The sequence below is a fragment of the Rhincodon typus genome, chromosome 4 (genome assembly GCF_021869965.1).
Source record: "Rhincodon typus isolate 14 chromosome 4, sRhiTyp1.1, whole genome shotgun sequence".
Lineage (NCBI taxonomy): Eukaryota > Metazoa > Chordata > Chondrichthyes > Orectolobiformes > Rhincodontidae > Rhincodon > Rhincodon typus.
Window position 1 is genome coordinate 61,162,525 of NC_063335.1, and position 25,674 is coordinate 61,188,198.

At 40.2% G+C, this 25,674-nt stretch overlaps 1 protein-coding gene across 2 annotated transcripts in view; it reads right to left on the bottom strand.

Moving 5' to 3' along the window:
• Positions 1-1,107: 1,107 nt before the first annotated feature.
• The window catches only part of lyn (LYN proto-oncogene, Src family tyrosine kinase), a 98,526-nt gene continuing 73,959 nt past the window's right edge, over positions 1,108-25,674 (bottom strand). For both annotated transcript variants that reach the window (XM_048595688.1, XM_048595687.1), the window contains exons 12-13: positions 25,108-25,239; positions 1,108-2,744 (exon numbers count right to left, since the gene is read on the bottom strand). In XM_048595688.1, the coding sequence (XP_048451645.1) occupies positions 2,542-2,744; positions 25,108-25,239 (335 nt within the window). In that variant the 3' untranslated portion in view covers positions 1,108-2,541. The remainder of the gene's footprint in view (positions 2,745-25,107; positions 25,240-25,674) is intronic.

A 25,674-nucleotide genomic window follows, 5' to 3' on the forward strand; every position in this document is an offset into this window, starting at 1 on the left:
GGGGGACCGCTCTCTCCGCGACTCCCTCGTCCGCTCCATACTCTCCACTAGCCCCACCACCTTTCCCTGCAACCACATGAGGTGCTCCACCTGCCCCTACACCTCCCCCTCACCCCCATCCCAGGCCCCAAAAAAACCTTCCACATCAGACAGATGTTCACCTGCTCATCCGCTAATGTGGTCTATTGTATCCGCTGCTCCTGATACGGCCTCCTCTACATCGGCGAGACCAAGCGGAGGCTCGGAAACCACTTTGGTTCGCAAGAAACGACAACACCTCCCAGTCGCAAACCACTTCAACTCCCTCTCCCACTCCCTGGACGACATGTCCATCCTGGGCCACCTCCAGTGTCACAACGATGCCACCCGGAAACTGGAGGAACAGCACTTCACATTCCATCTTGGAAGCCTACAGCCCAATGGTCTCAATGTGGACTTTACTAGCTTCAAAATTTCCCCAGCCCCGGCCTCATCCCAAGACCAACCCTCCCTCTCATCCCCACCTCCTTGATCTATTTGTCTTCTCCCCCACCTATACGCTCCTCCCACCTCACTGACCAATCCCCACCACTACCTACCTGCTATCACCATCCCACCTACCTTTCCCAGATCAACACCCCCCCCACTCTATTTCAGAGCCCCCTTCCCCTCCCCCATTTCTGAAGAAGGGTCCCGACCCAAAACGTCAGCTTTCCTGCTCCTCTGATGCTGCCTGGCCTGCTGTGTTCCTTCAGCTTCACACTGTGTTATATCTTTGTCTGCTGATCTGTTACATTAATCTTGCATACTGAAATATTTTGAAATATATATGTATATTGATCAGTTCTGCCTTTTTACTTCAATAGTTGGTCCGATTATGATGATGCAAGGTAGTCATGAGTTGATCCTACAATTACTGCATTGTCTCAAAAATTCCAGTCAGAATTTTGTTTCAAATCACTGGGTTGACTCATTGAGGTTTGCTTCTGGAACAAATGATTATTTTTAGATTTGAGCCTCCTTATTCTTCATCTTCAAAAAAAAATGGACCTTTGTTCTGCCTTTAAATGAGACTTCCCAAATTTAACTTACCAAAGAATTTTGGAAAATTGTACTTTGCAAAGGAAATATTGTAAATACTCACTTTTATTCAAAACATTCATGTTACAAATTCATAACTTAATGTATATTTCTTCCCACACAATGGGAGAACAGAAAACTATCAAGCAAATTATTGCACATTTTACAAGTAGCATACACATCTGCTAAGTGTTCTGTTAAAACAGCTAGTCAAATTTTACTATACAAAATATATGGAATAAAATACCACTTACACATTGATAGACAAAGTGGGAACATTTTCTGGTCAAAGTTAGTTCAAAGTTACTTCTGGAAACTCCCCGTGAATTGAAATTTGAATAATCATGATTTGTTCGAGCACTCTGTGTCATAGGTAATATTTCCTGTGACGGAATACTGGTTCATGGAGTTTTAGTTCAAACTTTCTCTTTTGAGTTAGGATCTAAATGAACTACATTTTGAAGAAATGGCACTGGATTCAAATTTCAGTAAAAGCAATGGCACTGAATTGATTTGTTTTAAAAGAAATTAAATGTTACAAAAATTGAAGAAAAATCAGGAATATAGTAATAACAAATGGTCTACATAACTCTTCCACATGCCTGGTTAGTTAATGATCAAGGCACTGATTTGCTGTGGAATATAATCTCAGTCTCATAAGAAAAAAAATTGCATTTAACTTTTGTCAGATGTAATTCAAATGAATACTTTTACAGATGTCAACTCCCCAAATCCTTAAACAATATAGTTAATGGTGATAATGACAGTTAAACAACAGTGAAACTGCTAATGGTAGTTTAACGTGTTGTATATGTAAACAGTTTCAAGCGGTGGTCCCACTTCTGTTTTTTGCTTGGAATGTATTTATTAATTTACAGAAAATCCATTCATGTTCACATGTATGGATTCACTGACCGAAGTTGCTTGGATTAAATTTTTGTTTGCAGCAATGTGAATAGTTTGCCAATGCAGCAGTACTGAGTAGTCTTCAACCAGATTATTGATTACTGTATATCACTGTCAAGCAAGGCCAGCTTTGAGACACCACCACAGGCATCTTAACTGTATTCATAAAGCACCAAATTGAGATAAAAATGCTATGTAGTGATTCAGGACAAGAATGTCCATCTCACCACACTCTCTTACATGCCACCTGGACCCCCACACTCCCAGATTAGAAAATGATTTGCCACTAACATTCTATTCTAGTTAGATTTGATGTGAATAAAAATAGCTGGACTATTTTCTCTATTTTGACTCTATTAATTTAGACACTGAACATACAACCTTTTACAATATGGTTGTGGTGATGCTGAGTGTTTGGTACAATTGAATGTTCCGGTTATCTAGGTAATTAAGCATCGGTTAGTGACTTTGTTACATGCAATTGTGACAAAATACATTTGGTGTATACATATATACCTTCATGCCATTTAACAGTTTGCACTAGCTATCGATTTGATTGACGTTTCATTTTATGTTCTATGGCTGCTGTTGGTATTGACCTTCTGTGGCTGTATAAAAGTCTTCAAGCAACCCTTTGAGATATTCAAAGGTTGGCCGATCTTCAGCTTTACTTTTCCAACAATCCTTCATGACATCATACAGCTCTTGTGGGCATTCTTCAGGACGTGGCATGCGATAACCTCGTCCAATAGCATTTACAACCTCTGTGTTAGACATTCCTAGGAAAGTGAATTTTTTATGTTACACTCAGATTTAAAAATACTGCAATGAAAATAATTACAATCTTCACTGGTCTCATACATGTCTGCAATGATTGTAACCTCACCAACCAATGAAACAGCATTTACGTCAAAATCAGATATAGCAATCACAGATAGATCACAGGAAACCTGTTGTAAAGAATAAATAAAATGTTACAGTTATTCATGGGGACAGTTTGAGCATGAAGCACATTTATTGGGATGAATAAATCACAAAAGGCTAGTATTTAGCACGTATTAGTGAAGATAAATGGAATGCAGTTTTTATTTCAAAGGGAATGTAAGAATAAAAGTAAGGAGATTTTGCTACAATCACTAGAGAGTTTGAGTTAGTAAGGAGAGGCTGAGGGGTGACCTCACAGAGGTTTATAAAATCATGAGGGGCGTAGATAAGATAAATGGCCAAGGTGAATGCAGGCAAATGGGACTAGTTAAGTTTGGGACACCTGCTTGGCATGGATGAGTTGGACTGGAAGGTCTGTTTCCGTGCTGTATGACTCTATACAAAGCACTAGTCAGACCACAGCTGTGAACAGTGCTTACCCCCTTTTCGAAGGAAAGATATATCGGCATTGGGTTTAGTCCAGAGCTGATCCAGTGTATGGAGGGATTGTCATGTGAGAGGATGTTTAGTAGGTTGGACTTGTGTTCACTGAGGTTTATAAGAATAAAAGGTGACCTTATTGAAACAAGATTCTTAGTGAATATGGAAAAGTTGTCTCTCCTTATGGGAGAAGCCAAGACAAGAGGACATAAGCTTAGAATAAAGGGTTACCCATTTAAGACCTAAATGAGGAGGAATTTTCTTCTGAGGGTAGTGAATTTGTGGAATTCTTTACTATAGAAGGCTAGGAGGATGGTCATCAAGTATATTCAAGTATAAGATAGATTTTTAATTAGTAAAGGAATTGAGGGTTATGGAGAAAAGGTAGGAAAGTGGAGTTGAGGATGACCAGATCAGCCATGATCTCATTGAATGGCAGAGCAGACTCAATGGCCTACTTCTGCTCCTTCTTCTTATGATCTTAGCTAACAATAGCTGTACCATTGAAGCAAATATGGAACCTATTAGATAATGTTTACTCCACTTTATTTAGTAATGGAGATAAAATACTAAATTTGGAATCTGTTTAAATTGTGAGAGTTTGATTTCAGCATCTTACTCTGGTAGATGCATGTCTGTGTCAATACCACAGAAATATCTTACACTACTGTCCTTTCAGACTCGGAGCTGTATTATGGTAATTTTAAATTTAAATGTTAATAAAAATCAGCAGGCGCTGCCGAGTGGCATAATTGTAATGCAATTAGATTAGTAAATTCAGAACTCCCAGGTTAGTATTCAGGGGACTTGGGGTCAAATTCCACCATGGCAGATGGTGAAATTTGTTTTCAACAAAAATTTGGGATAAAAACCTAGGTCTATGACAACCATTTAACACTATCTATTGTTATGAAAGCCTTTGGGTTCACTGATGACCGTAAGGGATGGATATCTGCCATTGTTACCTGATTTGGCCCAAATGTGACTCCAGATGGTCTGATGGGTTGACCTTTAAATGACTTTTGGATAATTAGGGAAAGGCAATAAATACTGAAGTAGTTAGTGACACCTATATCCCATGAACAAATTTTAAAAAGCCAGAATTTGGAAAATTTCCAAATTCCCATTTTCAACCTTTTAGACGAGATCCAACTCTCGATATTGATTACAATGGAAACTGTAATGTAAAGCTGGCTGCAGATGTGACTCCAGGTTGGTGTGTGGCCTCTCTTGTCTAGGATATCACTGAATGGCTGCAGGCTGTCCTGAATGGGATGGTGATAAGGCAAAGATTGTGGCACACATTGGTACCAACTATATAAGCAGAACAAGGAATGGGGTCTTGCATCAAGAGCTCAGGGAGCTAGGCAGTTGATTAAGAAGCAGGACCTCAAACATTGTAATCTCAGGAATACAGTTGGTACCATGGACTAGCAAGCACAGAAATAGGAGAACAGAGCAAATGATTGGCTTAGCAGTTAGTGAATGAAGGAGGGTTTTAGATTCCTGGATCACTGGGATTGTTTCTGGGGAAGGTGGGACCTGTACAAATGGGACAGTCTGCACCTGAACCAGAATGGGAGTGACATCCTTGTGGGAGGATTTGCAAGTGCTGTTGGCAGGAGTTTAAACTAATTCAGCAGAGGCACGGGACATAGTGCATTAGTTCAATAGTGACACTGATTATCTTAGAAAAGGAACCAAGGCAGAGTGAGTTCAGCCATGTGGTGTCTCAAGGGAGTAAGGCGAGGTGGTAAGTCAGATGAGTTAATGTGACACATGAAACTGCCATGTTGTTGCCATCACAAAGACATGGTTGAGGGAGGATCAAGACTAGCAACCTAACATTCTGGGCTATAGCATCTTCAGGCAGGACAGGGAGAGTGCAAAAATGTATTGCAGTTGCATTATTAATTTAGGAAACTAGTTGCTGCAGTAAGGAGGGGTGATAGAAGAACAAAGAGAACAAAGAAAATTTCAACACAGGAACAGGCCCTTCGGCCCTGCAAGCCTGCACCAACATGGTGCCAGTCACAACTAAAACCTCCTACCCTTCAGGGGACTGTATTTCTCTATTCCATCCTATTCATGTATATGTCAAGACTCCCTTTAAAAGTCACTATCGTATTTGCTTCCACTACATTCCCCGGCAGTGAGTTCCAGGCTCTCCCACCACTCCACACTCTGTGTAAAAATCTTGCCTCATACATCACCTTTAAACCTTGCCCCTTGCACCTTAAACCCATATCTTGGAAGAGTCATCAAATGAGGCTTTGTGGGGAGAACTTAGGAATAAAATTGTGGCAGTCACACTGTTAGGAATGTATCATAGGCCTCCAAACAGTTAGCAGGCAATTGAGGAGCAGATATATAATCGATTTACCTAAAGTGTATAAGAATAATGATAGGGTAATTATTATTCTTACATGCCTTCGGTGAATTGATTACATATCAATTACATTGGAGGATTTCAGCTTATATATAACATTATTAATTGGGATAATCATAGTATAAAGTGTTGAGGGGGCAGATTGAGAAATGTATACAGAATTGTATAAGACCAGTGAGCCTTACTTACTTCGGTTGTGGGTAAAGTGTTGGAAAGGATTATAAGAGATAGGATTTATAATCATCTAGAAAGGAATAATTTGATTAGGGATAGTCAACACGGTTTTGTGAAGGGTAGGTCGTGCCTCACAAACATTATTGAGTTCTTTGAGAAGGTGACCAAACAGGTGGATGAGGGTAAAGCGGTTGATGTGGTGTATATGGATTTCAGTAAAGCGTTTGATAAGGTTCCCCATGGTAGGCTATTGCAGAAAATACGGAGGCATGGGATTGAGGGTGATTTAACGGTTTGGATCAGAAATTGGCTAGCTGTAAGAAGACAGAGGGTGGTGGTTGATGGGAAATGTTCATCCTGGAGTTCAGTTACTAGTGGTGTACCTCAAGGATCTGTTTTGGGGCCACTGCTGTTTGTCATTTTTATAAATGACCTGGATGAGGGCGTAGAAGGATGGGTTAGTAAATTTGCGGATGACACCAAAGTCGGTGGAGTTGTGGATAGTGCAGAAGGATGTTGCAGGTTACAGAGGGACATAGATAAGCTGCAGAGCTGGGCTGAGAGGTGGCAAATGGAGTTTAATGTGGAAAAGTGTGAGGTGATTCACTTTGGAAGGAGTAACAGGAATACAGAGTACTGGGCTAATGGTAAGATTCTTGGTAGTGTGGATGAGCAGAGAGATCTCGGTGTCCATGTGCATAGATCACTGAAAGTTGCCACCCAGGTTGATAGCGTTGTTAAGAAGGCGTACGGTATGTTAGGTTTTATTGGTAGAGGGATTGAGTTTCGGAGCCATGAGGTCATGTTGCAGCTGTACAAAACTCTGGTGCGGCCGCACTTGGAGTATTGCGTACAGTTCTGGTCACCGCATTATAGGAAGGATGTGGAAGCATTGGAAAGGTTGCAGAGGAGATTTACCAGGATGTTGCCTGGTATGGAGGGAAGGTCTTATGAGGAAAGGCTGAGGGTCTTGAGGCTGTTTTCGTTAGAGGTAAGAAGGTTAAGAGGTGACTTGATAGAGACATACAAGATGATCAGAGGATTAGATAGGGTGGACAGTGGGAGCCTTTTTCCTCAGATGGTGATGGCTAGCACGAGGGGACATAGCTTTAAATTGAGGGGTGATAGATATAGGACAGATGTCAGAGGTAGGTTCTTTACTCAGAGAGTAGTAAGGACGTGGAATGCCCTGCCTGCAAAAGTAGTAGACTCGCCAACTTTAAGGGCATTTAAATGGTCATTGGATAAACATATGGATGATAATGGAATAGTTTAGGTTAGATAGGCTTCAGATTGGTTTCACAGGACGGCGCAACATCGAGGGCCGAAGGGCCTGTACTGCGCTGTACTGCGCTGTAATGTTCTATGTTCTATGTTCTATGAATAGCTTTTTATGTCAACTTGTAGATGGTCCTACATGGGATGGTGCAGTGTTGGACCTAATTCTGGGGAATAAAACCACACAGGTGTTTGAGATGGCAGTGGGGGTGCATTTTAGTGATAGTGACCAGAACACTATGTTTTAAGTTTGTAATGGAAAAGGAGAAAGATGGTCTGCAAAAAAGGGTTCTGGATAGGGGTACAGCAGATTTAATTAAAATAAGGTAGAATCTAGCCAAAATAGACCGTCAACAGCTACTTGAGGATAAAGCTCAAGTGGGAGATGTTCAAAAAAGGTATGGCCGTTGAGCATACAGACCTGACATGTTCCCTTTAGGGTGAATTGTAGGAACAGGCCCAGGGAACCATAAATGTCTCGGAATATTCAGGACTGGATGAAAAGGAGAAGAAATTGAATACAAGTGGAACAAAACATTAGAGTCCCTGGAGGAGTATTGGAAGTGCAAGAAAGCATTTAGAAGAGAAAGACAGGGCATGAGAAAATGCTGGTGGGCACAGTTAGGGAGAATCCTAAAACATTATACAAATCTGTCAAGGATAAGAGAATAACTAGGGAAAGAGTAGAGCCTATTAGGGATCAGAAAGGTAATGGTTGCATGAAGCTGGGGAACATTTAACACTCTACCAATGAGTACTTTACATCTGTATTTACTCAGGAGAAGGAGGATGCAAGTATATAGAATTACAGAAGATGAACTGTGAAGTTCTTGAGCAGATTGATATAAGCAGTGAGGAGGTATTTGAGGTTGCGGTGGATTTAAAAGTGTACAAATTCCCAGTTCCGGATGAGTTGCATCCCAGGTCGTTGTGGGAGATGAGGGAGGAAATCACATGAGCCCTGACTCAAATTTTGGAATTGTCTGTAGCCACAGGGGAGATGCCAGACTGGACTGGAGGGGACAGCTAGTGTGGTTCCATTTTACAAGAAGTTTGGTAGACGTAGGCCAGGGAACTACAGACCAGTAAGTCAAACTTCAGTGGTAGGGAAACTGTTGGAGAAAATAGGGAAGAAGTAAGTTAATATCTATTTAGAGAGGCAAGGTTTGATCAGGGATAGTCAGCATAGGAGATCATGCTTAATACATCTAGTGGAATTTTGAGAGATGACCTGATTTGGATGAGAGTAGGGCAGTTGATATGGTTTGTATAGATTTCAGCAAGGCCTTTGACAGGGTCCACAGGGTCCAGGATAATGAAGGACAGGGGATCCAGGGTAACTTGAGAAATTGGATCCAAAATTGGCTTAGTGACAAGAGGCAGCATGGTGATGGAAGGCTGTTTTGAGAGGTTTAGAATCTTAGAACTAGCTTTATTGTCACATGTACTCAAAAGGAGTTCAGTGAAAAGTTTACAAGTTACCACTTACAATGCCATCTTAGATACAAAAGGTACATAGGTACAGATGCTTAAGTACAAATTCTTAAGAAAACAAAATTAGAAAAAGAAAAAAATAAAAAGTCCAACATCGCAGATCACTGGAATAAATTAGAAAAGACTGGAATCTGGTGTGCAGTAGCTTACTGTAGGGATCAGTGTGGGTCCCTTATTGTTTGTGATATTCATTAATGATGTAGCTAAGAATGTGGTGGTGGGGTTGATGATAAGTAAGTTGTGGATGACACAAAGATTTTCCCAGTTGTTTACAGTGAAGACAAAGAAGTTAGGTTACTAATCTGGAAATATTCAAATTGGTTGGATGGGCAAATCAGTGGAGGTGAAATTTATCACTGATAAATGTGAGGTGATGCACTTTGGAAGAAGGAACAAGACAAGGGGAGGACCCAATGAATGAAAAGACACTAGGAAGCTCAGAGGAATAGTTGAATCTTGGGGTGCTTGCCTCCAGATCTCGGAAGGTGGCAGGATAGGTTGATAGGGCAGTTAAGAAAGCGTACAAGACACTTGCCTGTATCAGTAATGCATAGATAATGAGAGCAGATGTCATTTTGGAGCAGTATGGAACATTGAATAGGTCACAGCTGAAGTACTGTCCACTGTTTTGGTCACCACAGTGTAGGAAGGATGTAATTGCACTGGAGGAGTTGCAAAGGAGAATAACAGGATGTTGCAAGCCCAGTGACCCATCATCAGAACCACTTTTCTTTTCTCTATAGATGCTACCAGACCTGTCAAATTTCTCCAGCATTTTGAACACTGGAAATAGGAAACAAAAATACAGTTCTTTGTTTCTATTTATCCCTCTATATCTGAGCTCTGCAACCTTTCACTGTTTACTTATGAACATCTTAAAAAAACATTGTAAAATTGACAATTTCAAGTTTTCCCACATTATACTCCATTTGCCAGATATTTTTCCAGTCACTCAGCCTATCTATAGCTTTCTATAACATTCTTATATCCTCTTCCCAATGTAAGGCCATCAGAATTAGGAATTGAGTAGACTATTTGGTTCCTTGAGCCTACTGCCCCATTCAATAAGTTCGTGACAGATCTGATGTTTCCCCATTTACCGCTTCCCCCGCGCCCTCCCGATAAACCTTAGCTTTTTGTTAGGGAAAGGAATTAATGTACCCCAGCCTGAGAGCATTTTCAATGGCTCTGCCTCCACTGCATTCTGAGGCAGAGAATTCCGAAGTCTCTCATTCCTCGCAGAAATTTCTCCTCATCTCTGTCCTCTTTTTAAAACAGTGCCTCCTAGTTCTGAGTTCACCTATATTTGGAATCATAATCAGAAGCCCTAACACTGATCCCTGTGGAACACCACTAGTTACTGATCTCCATTCTGAAAAGCACTCTTCCACTGCTGCTCTCTATTTTCTAAGACCAAGTCAGTTTTGTATTCATCATGCCAGCTTATCCTGCATCTCACAAGGCTCTACCTTTTATACAAGCCTGCCACAAGGAATCTTATCAAATGCTTTACTAAAGTCAACGTAGACAACATCCTCTGCCTTTCCCTCATCAATCATTCTTGTCACCTCCTCAAAAATCGCAATCAAGTTGGTGAGACATGACCTTCCCCACATAAATCCATGCTGCCTATCACTAACAAGTCCATTCACTTCCAATGTGACTAAATGCTATTATTTTGTCCAACAGCTTCCCCACCACTGACGTCAAGCTCACTGGAATGTAATTATCTCGGTTATCTCTGGTTCCCTTCTTAAGCAATGGAACAACACTGGCCATTCTCCAGTCCTCTGGAACCTCCCCTGAGGCCAAAGATATCCGTTAAAACCTCCGTTATTTTCTCCGTTGCCCTCCACAATATTCTGGGATAGATTCCATTTGGCCCTGGGGACTTGTCTACCTTAATATATTTCAAGACCCCCAAAACTCCCTCCTTCATTATGTTGAACTGTCGAGAGTATTCACACACCTTGCCCTAACCTCATAATCCCTCATGTCCCTCTCTTTGTGGAATACTGATGTATAGTACTTATTAAGAATATCATCCATTTCCTCTGGCTCCACACATAACCTCTCTCCTTTATCCTTGAATGGACCTACTCTTTCCCTAGCTACTCTCTTGCTCCTAATATATGTACAAAATGCCTTGGGATTGTCCTTAACCCTGCTGGCCAAGGATATCTCAGTTTCATTTAGCCCTTCTAATCCCCTGTTTGAGCTTCTTTCTACTTCCATAGGATCCCTACAGTGTGGAAACAGGCCATTCAGCCCAACAAGTCCACACAGACTCTCTGAAGAGCAACCCACCCAGACTCAACACCCCCCACCCATCCCGTAACACTGTACTTCCCATGGCTAATGCACCTAACCTACACATCCCTATCCCTGGACACTAAGACCAATTTTAGGTTGGCCAATCTACCTAGCCTGCTCATCTTTGGACTGTGGGAGGAAACCGAAGCACCCGGAGAAAACATATAGATACAGGGAGAATGTGCAAATTTCACACAGACAGTCCCCCAAGGCTGGAATTGAACCCAGGTCCCTGGCTGTGTGAGGAAGCAGTGTTAACCACTGAGCCACTGTGGCTGTATACTTTCTATAATTCCTCTATATTCTTCAAGGGCTTTGTCTGTTTTTAGCTACCTCGACCTTAGATATGTTTCCTTTTTTGACCAAGTTGATAATTTCCCCTGTCATCCAAGGGTTGTAAACCCTGCCTTTCCTGTCCTTCATTTTCACAGTAAGGTGACTGTCTTGCACTTGAATCAGCTGGTCTTTAAAAGACTCCCTCATGTCAGATGTGGATTTACCATCAAACAGGCACTCCCAATCCATATTCTCCAATTTTTGCCTAATTCAGTTATAGTTGGCCTTCCTCCAATTTAACACCTTCATCCAAGGTCAATTCTTGTCCTTATCCATAAGTATCCAAAAACTTACAGAATTATGGTTATTATTCCCAAAATGCTCCCCCACTTTGATCACTTGGCCGGGCTTATTTCCCAATACCAGGTTCAGTATGGCTCCCTCCCTTGTTGGGCCATCCACATACTATTTCAAAAAACCCTTCAGGACACACCGAACAAATTGCTCCCCATCCAAATGCCAGGCACTAAGGGACTCCTAGTCAATATGGGGGAAGTTAAAATTACTCACCATAACAACCCTTTCCAGATTCTGACGACATATCTCTTCCTCTATCTCCTGTTGGCAGCTGGGAGGTCGACAGTACAATCTCACCATTGTGATTACACCCTTTTTATTCTTAAGTTCTACTCACAATGCTTCACTGCAAGATCCCTTCAGCGTGTCCTCCCTCGATACAGCTGTGACATGTTCTCTAATCAGTAATGCAACTCCCCCACATCTTTTGCATCCTCCTCTGATTCATCTAAAACATCGAATATCCTGGAATGTTAAGCTGCAAATCCTGTCCCCCTTTCAACCAAGTCTCTGTGATAACAACTATTTCATAATTACATGATTAATCTAAGCTCTAAGTTGATCTGTCCTACCTGTTAAACTTCTTGCATTGAAACAAATACAGTCCAAACCTCCAGTTCTGCTGATCTCAGCAACCTTTCCCTAACTGCTCTTCCTCTTAGCTATATTTGCCTCAAGCTCTTCCCCAGTCTCTATACTTACTGACCTGCTGCTGCAGTTCCCATCTGCCTGCCACACTAGTTTAAACCATCCAGAGTTGCACTAACAAACCTTCCTGGCAGGATATTAGCACCCCTCCAGCTTGGGTGCAACCCGTCCTTCTTGGACAGTCCCCACCTTCCCTAGAAGATATCCGAATGATCCATATATCTGAAGCCTACCCCCCCAAAACCATCTCTTTAGCCATGTGTTCAATTGTATGCTGTCCCTGTTTCGAGCCACATGGCATGGGGAATAATCCTGAGATTACTACCCTAGAGGTCCTGCTTTTTAGTTTCCTGCCTAACTCCCTGAATTGTTGTTGCAGGACCTTGTCACTCTTCCTAAGTATGTTACTTGTGCCAATATGGACAATGACTTCTGTCTGTTTACTGTGGAATACACTATGTGGAAATATGGGTGGAGGTATGTTTATTTTAGGCATTCAAGGGGACGCTGGGTGATAATTTGGATAGGAATGATGTTCGGGGGCATTGGGAAAAGGCAGAAGATTAGCAGCACGATTAGCAGAAAATTAGCAAGCTTATGACGGGCCAAATGACCTCCTTCTGTGCTGCAACAGTTCTATGTATTTTAATTCTTCCTGCCAAAGTGAATAATTTCACACTTTTTCATGTTATATTCCATTTTCCAGATTTTAGCCCACTGGTCAGCAAGTTCCTTCTGTCCTCTTCACCATATACGTCTTATCCATCTTTGTGTAATATGCAAATTTAACTACTATGCCTCCACTCCCCCCACCCCCAATCAAAACCATTCTTAGAAAATGTAAGAAGCTGAGTCTGCAGCACCCTCCCTTATGGAATTTCATTCTTCACATTCTGCCATGTTGGTATGTTACAACCAACAACACGTGTTGCCACTTTGCATAATAACCTTTCATGTGGCACCTTGTCAAATGTCTCCTGGAAATCCAAGTGCAGTATGTCAACAGATTTGCCCTCATCCACAGCGCGTGTTACTTCTTCAAGGAACTCCAATAAATTTGTTAAACATGATTTCCCTTTCACAAAACTATACTGACTCTTCCAGTTACCTCCAAATTTTCTAAATGCCAAATTTTAACTGCCTTAATGACTTATTCTAATAGCTTGTCACTTCAGTTATTTATTTCCATTTGCGTTATCAGTTCATTTGTTTACAATGCTGTATGCAAGCAAACAGAACCTTTGGTTTGTTCTTTAATTATATTTGCAACCTGCAGGCTCCATCACTCTCTATTGATTTACCCATTGATTCATATAGTCTGGCCCTTGCTGTCACCCTCTATCATTTTTCATTATAATACTTTTCTCTCTTGCCTTGTCTCTATTCTTCGATTTACATTTCCTCAAATTTGATCCCTTAACCCCAAATTTTAGTTTTGTTGTCAGCAGATACAACCAACAACAAAACCCTGCAAACATATGAACAGGAGTAGGCCAACCAGACCAATGAGCCCAGTCCGCCACTTTAGATCATGCCTGGTCATGTCCTCAATGCAATTTACCCATACTACTCCCAATGCCTTAATGTCATTAATTTCCAGAAACCAATCAACTTCTGTTTTGAACTTGCTCAATGATTGAGCTTCCACAGCCCAAAGATTCATGACTTGTGGTAATTTGCGCACAACATTACAATTGCTTCTCACACCCAAATCACTTATATTGATTCTGAACAGTTGTGGAACCATCACGGATTCCCACTAGTAATAGCCAGCCATCCTGAAAATGATCCATTTATTTCTACTAGATGCTGTGGATTAACTAATTCTCAATCCATACTAGTATCTGTACTAAACTTCAACAAGTTTGTCAAATATGACTTCCCTTTCAAAAATCTATGTTAACCCCACTCAATTTTGCCATTCTTTTCAAAATGTTAGTTATTGATTCCTAAATGGATGTCAAGCTAACATGTCCACCATTCTTCATCTTCCTCTGTTCTTAAATACTCAGGTTATAGTTGCTACCTTTCAGTCAGTAAATCCTTTCCAGAATCAATAGAATTACAGAAGAGAATTTCCAAGATCTCTATTGCTATTTTCTTCAACACCAGTGAAACTCCTCTGGTACAGGAGATTTATCAACCTCAATCCACCTAATTTCTCAGCACTAATTACCTCAGCACTAAAACAAATTTCTTTAAGCTCTTCAGTTACCCACGTCGCTTGGTCAGCTAGTATATCTGGGAGATTTTCTTTTCAGTCTTCCATGAAGACAGATGCAAGGTAACTGTTTAGCTTCTCGTCTATTTCCCTGTTCTGCATGATAAATTCAAAATGTTCCCACTTTTACGGTGCATACATTTATTCTAATATTTTAACTTACACATATTGATAGAAGTTTTAAAGTCTGCCTTTATGTTTCTCACTAGCATGCATTTTTATTCTCTTTTCCCTTTCCTTTTGAGTTGCTGGGTTGCCTCCATTGCTGGGTCCTAAATTCTTTTGAATCCTCAAGAATATTTCTGGCATTCTCGTAAACTACTTCCTTTGAGAATCTTTATCTATTTTCTTGAACAATGGTTAGTTTGCCTTTCCCTTTGGGTGTTCATGCATTACAGAAAAATACTTCCTTGAAAAAATTGCCAATAGAAAGGCAGCGATTCAGTGTATTTTCTCAATCCACTCTAACCAACTTGTCCCTCAGATCCTTAGTTTCCTTTGCTCTGATTTAAGGTCATGGTATAATAAAGTTTGATTACAACAAATTATTATGTAAAATGTTATGATATTATGGTCACTATTTTCAAAGTTAACTTTGCAGCAGTTGGTTAGCCCTTTCTCATTATACACTGAATCCACTATTTCTCAATGCCTAGTTAACTCCTCAACATATTGTTCCAGAAACCTATCTCTTGCATTCTCCAAGAATGCATCCTCCACAGCCGACTTGGTTATCCCAGTCTATATGAAAATTAAAGCCACCTATTATTACTATATTACCCATGTAAACAGTGGCACGATGGCTCAGTGGTTAGCACTGCTGCCTCACAGTGCCAGGGACCAGGGTTTAATTCCAGTCTCGAGCAACTGTGTGGAGTTTGCACATTCTCCCTGTGTCTGCGTGGGTTTCTTCTGGGTACTCCGGTTTCCTCCCACATCACAAAGATGTGCAGATTAGGTGGATTGGCTGTGCTAAATTGCCCGTAGTGTTCAGGGATGTGTAGATTAAGAGGGTTAATGGGGAGATGGGTCTGGGTGGGATGCTCCGAGGGCCAGTGTGGACTTGTTGGGCCGAAGGGCTCGTTTCCACACTGTAAGGATTCTAATGTTACATGCAACTCTTATTAACTGATTAATAGTAGGCCCAATATTAGTACTAAAGTTTGGTGTTCTACAACCAACTTCCATTGCTGTTTGCTTTCCCTTGCTGTTTATTTTAAGATCTATACAAAATGCTTCTACATCTTGATCTTTCAATTGATGATCAACTCTTACTGATATAGTACTGTCATCCTTTATGAGGAACGCTACCCCATCCTCTTTTTTTCCCCTATTCTTTTAGAATTTAGAAAATCCTTGGATATTCAGTTTCTAATCTCGGTCACGTTGCAACCATATCTCTTGATGGCAATTAAATCATGTACATAATTTGTGCATTCAAATCGTCAACTATTTTATAAATGCTGTGTGCATTCATACAGAGTAACTTTAATTCAGCCTTTTTTAAACATTATTCTCATGTTCCACAGGCTGTATGTTCCACTTGGCTGAAACGCCTTGCCATATTTTATTTATACTGACTGTTTATTAGAAGTATAATAGCTTACCAGTTACTCACCAACAGTGCCTTCGTTTGCAACAAACTATGAGCAAAGTACTGGATGGTGGAGAAAATAAATCGAAAAGGGAAGAAAATACTTCTCATTATGGTGGCATGTGCCATATTTCATATTTGAATCTTCGATAGTGGTTTCACAGGTACTTCGCTTCTCAGTGATGTTTTCAGGAAGTTGAGGAAAGATAAATTCAACTCAGATTCCTGTGAATTTTTCTTGTCACTTTAATGATCAGTACCTAATCATGATATGGATCAAATCATGTTGCTGGAAGTTTGAGAGCAACAAATAATTTCATGGCTCATAAAGACAACCTTCTTGATTTTCAATTGGCCAGACAGTTGTTATTCCAGTGTAAATATGAGTGGTACATGAGGACTTGCGGAATTCCTGTTAAAGCACACTCCAAAGGAATTGTCCAGGAAAATGAATTTTCTGCTGGGTAATTCCTCTGCATTAGGATTCCTCCAAAAATTTTCATTTAAATCAGGGACTTTGGATGTTTCCAACGAAATTAATTAGTTACTCGGAAAAAGTTAGACTATTAAACACACAGTCTAGTTCCTGAGGAAATATTAAACAGACCCCATACTTACTTCAAACACCCTAGTTACATATTTTACAGACTCCTTACAATCCTCCAGGACCAAAACTAGCACCCATATTGCCAGACCCGACCATGACCATGCCTCCCTCTTCCCCAGACCCACTCTTCACCTGCCCCACTGACCTACGCTAAACACTGCATTATTTACCTGTGCCTCCTTGCCAGCTTATACCTGTCACTCTATTCCCTTTCAGCAGCAGCCTATCCATCTGACACTTTATATTCACCCCAGCTTGAACCCTAACCAGCTGGCACCTAGTCACTTGGCACCATAATTTCAGAAAACATGTTCAGATTGGTCTTTCTGCCACAATAGTCCCTCATACTACCTTACATACTCACTGTTTGACAGCAGCTGTCAAAGTGGCTGTCAGGACCTTTCTATTTGAGAATATGGCAGCTGGCCGCTGTAAAAAAAGGGCATAGCTTGCCTTCGTCTGGCAGTTCTATGCTATGAAAGAATTGTCAGAATGTAAGTAAGGCTGCACATTTCTGAGGGACTCTTGACCAGAACCTCCTCTCAGGAATGCAGAGCTTCGACTTTCATTTAAAAATTGGCAGGAGTGGCAATCTGTGTGAAATTGTCACTCCCAAGAAAAGCTAGTCCTTAATAAATAATTATTGCTAAATTTTATGTATGTTTGAAAATGGCATTTCTGAAACTGCTACAGTACTACTACTTTGTTCAAAGGAATTAGATGATGTAATTAGATTCGGAGTCCCACAGCACAGAGACAGGTCCTTTGGCCCAAACTGGTCCATGCTGACCAAAATGTCCATCCATGCTAACCCCATTTCCCTCCACTTGGCCCCTATCCTTCTAAACCTTTCTTATCCATGTATTCATCCAAATACCTTTTAAATGTTCTTAATGTACCTGCCTCAACCACTTCCGCTGGTAGCTTATTCCATATGCGTACAACCCTTTGTGTAAAGAAGTTGCCCCTCAGGTTCCCATGTGTTCTTTCCCCTCTTACCTTAAACTGATGCCATCTAGTCCTCAATTTCCCAACCCTGGGAAAAAGAATGAATGCATTCACTCTATCCATGTCTCTCATGATCTTATACACTTCTATAAGATCCCCCCCTCAGTCTCTTACTCTGTAAAGAAAAATGTATTAGCTTGGCCAACTTTTCCCTATAACTCAATCCCTCGAGTCCTAGCAACATCCTTGTAAATTTCTTCTGCACTCTTTCAAGTTTAATAACATCCTTCCTATAGCAAGGTGACCAAAACTGAACACAATACTCCAGTTGCAGCCTCACTAACATCCTGTACAACTGCAACATAACTTCTCAACTTCTTTAATCAATGTTCTGACTGATGAAAGCCAGTGTGCCAAAAGCCTTCTTCACTGCCCTGTCTACCTGTGACTCCACTTTCAAAGAAGCATGCGCCTGAACTCCAAGGCCCCTCTATTCCACTACACTCCTTAAGGACCTACCATTCACCACAAAACTCCTGCCTTGATTTGACTTTCCAAAATACAACACCTCACACTTACCTATATTAAACTCCACCTACCATTTCTTGGCCCACTTCCCCAGCTGATCAAGATCCTGCTGCAATTTCTCATAACCTTCTTCACTGTCCATGATACTGCCTATATAGTGTCATCCATAAACTGACTAATCATGCCTTGTACATTCTCATCCAAATCACTAATATAGATAACAAACAGCATGGGCTCAGCACCAATCCCTGATGCACACCACTAGTCACAGGCCTCTAGCCTGACAAGCATCCTTCCATTATTACTCTCTGCTTCCTACCATCCAGCCAGTTGTGTATCCAAGTCAACAAGGTGCAGAGCCAAGTTGCCAGCTTTCCCTGGACTGCATACGATCTACCCTTCCAGAGCAGCCTATCAAGTGGAACCTTATCAAAGGCATTACCGAAATCCATATAGACGACATCTACCACCCTGCCCTCATCAACCTACCTGGTCACTTCATCAAATTACTCTAACAAATTTGTGAGGCATGATCTCCCACGCACAAAGCCATGCTGGCTACCCCTAAACCAACCCTGTTGTTCCAAATACTGTATATCGTTTCACTCAGGATCTTCTCAATTAACTTACTTACCACAGATGTTAAGCCTACTGGTCTATAATTCCCAATTTTCCTTTGCAGCCCTTCTTGAATAAGGGCACAACATTCGCTACCCTCCTGTCTTCTGGGACCTCACCCATGTCCAAAGATGATGCAAATATATTAGCAAGGGCCCCTGCACTTTCTTTTCTAGCATCTTGCAGGGTTCTTGGATATACCTGGTCAAGACCAGGAGATTTATCCGCCTTCATACATTCTAATATTTCCAACACTTGCTCTACTGTAATATGGACTGTCCACAAAAATAGCACCATTAACTTCTCCAAGTTCCCAAGTCTTCATCTCTTTCTCCATGGTAAACACAGAGGAGAAATATTCATCGAGGACCTCACCCCTCTGTTGTGGTTCCACATGTACATGGCCAGTTTGATCCTTGAGGGGTCCTTTTCTCTCTCTAGTTATTCTTTTTCCTTTAATATACTTAAAGAATCTCTTTGGATACATCCTAATCTTTTCAGCCAAAGCAATCTGGTGCCTCCTTTTTGCCCTCCTGATTTCCTTCTTCAGTAAACTCCTGTATCCCCAATATACCTCCAGGGATTCCTTTCATCCCAGCTGCCTGTACCTAAGCCATGCCTCCTCCCTTTCTCTGGTGAAAGCCTCAATGTCTCTTGTCATCCTGGTTCCCTACTCCTGCCAACCTTGCCCTTCACCCTCACAGGAACATATAGACCTTGAACTCTAGCTATCACACTTTTAAAAGGCCTCCCACTTGCCAGATGTCCCTTTACCTGCAAACAAACTCCTCCAATCAATCTCTGTAAGTTCCTATCTAAATCCAGCAAAATTTGCATTGTCCCAGATTAGAACTTGAACCTGTGGACCAGTTTTGTCCTTCTCCATAACTATTTTATAATTAATAGAACTATGGTCACTGGTCCCAAAGTGTTCTCCCACTGTCACCTCAGTCACCTGTCCTGCCCTATTTCCCAAGAGTAGGTCAAGTTTTGCCCCATCCTGAGTAGGGCCCTCTATATACTGCTTGAGGAAACTTTCCTGAACACGTTTAACAAATTCCATCCCATCTAAGCCCTTAACACCATAGCAATCCCGCTATGACAACTCTATTTCTCCTGCAAGTCTTCACAATCCCCCTACATATTTGTTAAATATACCCTTGAAATTAGACAGTGGATATGAGAAACAGCAGCAAGTCCCATGAAGACAAAAATAAACAGATTAACATTGGACATAGACAGATTTTAAATTTACAGTAGCTCCAAGCTGGAATGAAAGGCTGGTCTATTAGATCACTGAAACTGCTGCTGAATTGCAAAAATGCAATAAAGGAACTAATCTACATTCTTCTCAACTCTAAACTTTACTGTTATTTCCCCTTTTTTAAGTTCAACTATAAGTGATTAAGAAAGAAACTAAATTAAAATGGTATGTCTAAGCAATTCTCCTTTTGAACTTTAGTTAAGTTGCTGATAGAAACTCCCTCAAACTTACTGTTTGCTCTTAATCACTGCCTTGGCTCCATCTTGATCCCTATGAATTATTTCATCATTTTTAAAAGATGGTGTTTGATTTGAATTTACACAACACCCATTTTGTCAAGGTAACATGGAACTACAATTAATTAAGCTTTTAATTTCATTTTGGAAAGGAAATAAATCATACCATATGACACTGCACCTCTACTGAAAAACTAAATTCCATGTAAATGTATTTTGTCCTCTTTTCCTTTGTAGAAATAATGTCACACACACACACACACGCCAAAATCAGACTTTTCTTATTGGTATGGTACTCCACTGAAATCATCAACAAGCAACATCTCAAAATGGCTGCATAGCAGGAATGCAAACTACTTTCGACTTGTTCTGGAGCTATACAATTCTGGGAGACCAAGCTTTAGACAGGGAGATTAATTTGTAGAAAAAAAAACAAAAGAACTGCGGATATGGAAATCTAAAACAAAAACAGAAGTTGCTGGAAAATCTCAGCAGGTCTGGCAACATCTGTGGAGAGAAATCAGAGTTAAGTTGGAAAGCATGGAGAAAGATGCTCAAGCCCTAAAATTATTGAACGTGATATTAAGTCCAGAAGGCTGCAGGGTTCCCAAGAGGAAAATGACATGCTGGTCTTCCAGCTTGTGTTGAGCTTTGCTGGAGCACTACAGCAACCCGGAGAGAGAGATATTGGTCAGAGAACACGGTAGTGTGTTGAAGTGGCAAGCAACTAGAAGCTCAGCATCTTTCCAGCTATCCAAGATCCAAACACACCTTCCAGATGAAGCAGTGCTTTAAATGCACTTCACTCAGTCTAGTCTACTGTACTCACTAAGCACAATGTGGTGTCTGCATTGGGGAAGCAAAGCGCAAACTGGGTGACTGCTTTGCGGAACACCTACATTTTGTCTGCAAATGAAGACCCTTATCATCACATGGGCTGCTACCACACACACTACCCATTGTCAGCCACTAATTGTCCCCATTAGCAGCTATTCATCCCCCCAAACTGACCTTTAACCACTATTTGTCTGTCCAACTGTTTTTCTCTCTTTTTGAGCTCTATCTCCACCTATCGTTTACTCTTCCCCCACCCCATCTTCTGTATAAGAAACATCCTTTTCCTAGCTACCATCAGTTCTGAAGAAGGGCCACTGGACCCAAAACATTAACTCTGATTTCTTTCCACAGATGCTGCCAGACCTACTGAGATTTTCCAGCAATTCTTATTTATGTTTCAGATTAATTTGTAGCTTGTAGCAGCTATCAAGAATGGTCCAGAAGCATTGCTTGTATTAAGGACTTGAATTAAGACAGTACCAAAAGATTCATGTTGATGAAGCAGCGACAAGAAAGCCCATGGAAATTCCTGGATGAGTCACAGCTTAAACTGAACACAACATGTACAAGAAGAGTATTATATAATCTTGTAAAGACCATTTTTTATTTTTGTGATTTTAAAAATTATGGGCTGAATTGGGGAACAACTGTCTGAAGAACTGTGTTTTGAGAAGCAGGCAACCTGACACTTCTGGCAAGCATCATATAATGGGTGGCACGGTGGCTCAGTGGTTAGCACAGCTGCCTCACAATTCCAGGGACCCAGGTTCAATCCCACTCTCGGGCAGCTGTCTGTGTGGAGTTTGCACATTCTCCCTTTGTCTGCATGGGTTTCCTCCAGGTGCTCTGGTTTCCTTCCACAGTCCAAAGATGTGCAGGCTAGGCGGATTGGCCATGCTAAATTGCCCATAGTGTTCAGGGATGTGTAGATTAGGAGGGTTATAGGGGATGGGTCTGGGTTGGATGCTCTGAGGGTCGGTGTGGACTTGTTGGGCCAAAGGGCCTATTTCCACAGTGTCGGGATTCTATGAAATTAAAAGGGTCACCAGGCCTAAAATGTTAATTGATTTTTGTTCACAGATGTTGCCAGGCCTGCTGAGTTTTTCCAGCAACTCCTGTTTTTGTATAAGTAGCCATTTGAACAAGCAGCAATCAAGTGGAACTGAGGGATTCTGTGTACAGACACAGCTGGGTAGCACAAAGATAATTGGTCAACGGACTAGTGGCCATTTATCGATGATTATAGCCTTTTCCTTGTCAGCAACCATATGACCAGTTCTCAGGTAACTGAAGAGCTTAAACAAGATAGAGGATAAGTGTTTTGATTTCCAACAGCACAGAAGCTGTCCTGTATGTTGAGGTCAAAACCCATTTAAACCTGAAGAAAATCAGTTAATCTTTCCTTCAGCAGTTGATGTAAGCTGTAACTTTTAACCGATAAGTTTTATCTATAACTTTTATCAACAATCAACCCACCTTTGTGTCTCTTGCATACCAGCAGAAGCACCCAGAGAAAGGCAACTAGACAACAACAACATTCTGACCAATGTAAGAATCACGAGAAGCATTTCAGAAACCCATGAATAGAAACCTGAACTGTCTTCTAACTTTCCTTCACCCATAGCCTGTCTGCGTGTCTGTAAGGAGAGAGTTTATAAGGGGATTAGTGTTTTAATGTATACTGTTGTTTGCAGACAGTTTCTAACTGTTTACTTCTAGCTAGAACATAATTACTTGTGATTACTTGGTACAGAAAGATGATTCATGCTTTCTATCAACCTGGATTTGAAAATTAGGTAAATTGGTGAATTTTGTGCACTTATTTTTAAAATCTCTAATTTTCATAACAACTCAAGGAACAGTAGAACTCGATTTCCAGTGCACTACTCCATTGAGCTGTAACAATGTATAACCACAATGTGGGGTTTTCAGTGGGAAGGAACTAAAACAAAACTATTCTGTAGCTTGGTATATTAGTTGCTTAATAAATTCTGTTCAGCCAATCTTGATTTTTGTGTTTATAACAGTAAAAGTCTTAAAACATTATCTTGTCATGTGACCCTTCATGAGTTAGTTACTAGAAATTCAAATTTTAAAAAATGTTATTGGTCTCCACTGGGATAGCAACACAACATAAACTTTCTAATATACAAATATACTTCTGAACATAGCCTTGTTACGGTGCACTGGGTTTGTGCACTGATTAGTTGAGTCCTGCTATTTCTGGAGTCATGACAAAAGCCAAAGATTTTATAAAGTATGCAAAGCTCCTCAATTTACCTGACTTTCAGGCTCAGGTTGAATGAACACTCAGATCAGGTTTCTGTGCCAAACACGAATAATTACCTATTACAAGTAATCAGACTTTGGCTATAGATAAAGAGTTATAAACCACTGTATTTAACATTACTAATTAGAACTCTAAAATCCCCCTTACATGACAGACAGACAGAAAGACAAATAAGCAAACAGGGAAATTAGGCTATTGTGCAATATGGGAAAAAAACTGTACAGACAATTCACTAGTTTTTGTTCCCAGTTACTGCTGTTGAGATGGTCCTTATTACTGTTCTGCTGGGCCTGGTGTTGCTTGCGTCATCTTTCTCCACATCCTTTCACTGGTTGCTAAGAGACACAAGATGTCTGGTTCCCCTATTTAAAAAAATCTCTGATTTATCATTTAAAAAGTCACAGCTTAACGCAACCATTACCAGAAGGATAAACTGTTTCTTTTCAGGTATAATGAGTTTTTGACTGCAGAGAACAGAGTTCTCCTGAGCAGGGGAAATCTGACAGTTTTCTCTTTCTCTCTGTAACTTGTTCCCAGCTGTAATGGGTATAGCCCATCAACATTAACTTGTTTGCTACCAAACTTTGATTACGGATTGTTCAAGCAGCTACTGATATGATGCCTGCCATGAGTGTCAGGTTACTTACTTTTCAAAACATACACAACTTGCGAATCCCTGTTTTTTTAAAAAAGCACAAAATTAAACGACACTTAAAAGTCTGTCTTTATAGCCTCCTAAAGCCAAAATCGTGAAATATTTTGAGGCAATAGCTAAAATATACTGCAAGAGAGTAAGACAGTTCCAGTTGCAGTGTTCTTTTTTTGCACCTGTTTCCAGTTGTTTGAGGATTATGCTCATAATATATTAGATAAAGTGATTGAATGAATTGTCTCTTTATCACAAAAGTAAACTCCAGTTATGAACATAAAAAGCACAAAATATTCATCCTGTTAACACTTGCATTTGAGTGAGGAGTAAATGTACAAGTTGCAAATTTACAGCTCCCAAAAAAGTAGCTACTATCATGTTTTGTGTACACTTTCATGTGGCCAATTCCAAATCTAAACATACTTAGTTATTGGCTTTGTATCATAAGATATTGGATACAAAAGAAAATCATGCTGAAATTGAACCTGATCTTAGAAAGTCATTGGAGTATTGTACAACTGTTTTGGGCATTTCATAACAGAAAGACGTATGCATTCAAGAAAAAAACTTCACTAGGATGTCATCAGGTATTAATGGTTGCAGCTAAAGGTAATACGGAAGTAAACTTGTATTATTAATATGAAGAACAAAAGGTGGTCTAATCAAAGTTGGAAAAGAGTTACAATAAAATAAAAACAGGTCAGTCATTTTCACCTTTTAATTACACCATTAGATCATTTAGACTTAAAACTAATACGTAAACGTTTGAAGGAATAGATGAACAAAATAAATGCCTTTTCTGTTTTTTGTCTCAAGTAAAAGATAAATGTTTAGATTCACAGTAGAAATCTGTCTCTTTAGTTCCTTGACAGAAAGATGACAATTGCTAAATAAATCTGAAGCTATTCTTTTGGTATGTGTATAATTCTCCTTTATCTTGCATTTCTTACAACATCAGTAGTTGTGTAATAATGAATGATACCCTCTGGAAGTCAAATTATGCCTACTGTAACATTATCCCAGTGGTCAGAAAATGTTTCATGTGGGTGCTCTTACCTGGATATGGAATCTTTCCATATGTGACTATTTCATATAGGAGAACCCCAAAGGACCAAACATCTGACTTAATTGTGAACGATCCATAGCTTATAGCTTCAGGTGCTGTCCATTTGATTGGAAATTTAGCCCCTGAATCAAAAAATATATTTTGTTTATATATTATATTTTAGTTTGAGACGCAACTTGCTGTAAAGTGAGGAATAGTTAGAACACTGAAGAATGTCATAGTACAAGGATAACATAAATATGTGTAAATATGATAACTTAGCACATATCCTTTCTTCCACCCCACCCTTTTACCATTTAGAAAAGAAACCGAGGAACAGAGATTGACAAAATAAAAGTAAGAAAAAAATCTGGACAATAGTCAAAAGGTCTTAGAATCAAACAAGTTATATAAAAGCTAAATAGAAACTAAATTTTTCCACTCAATTGTTGTCACAACTTTTCATCATATCATGGCTTTGTTCTAAATTATTTCTATATTCCATGGTGATCTTTATGACAAGGAGCATGGTCGTTATTAACACCAGAGGTAACCTCTTGAACAGGGGACAATTTTAC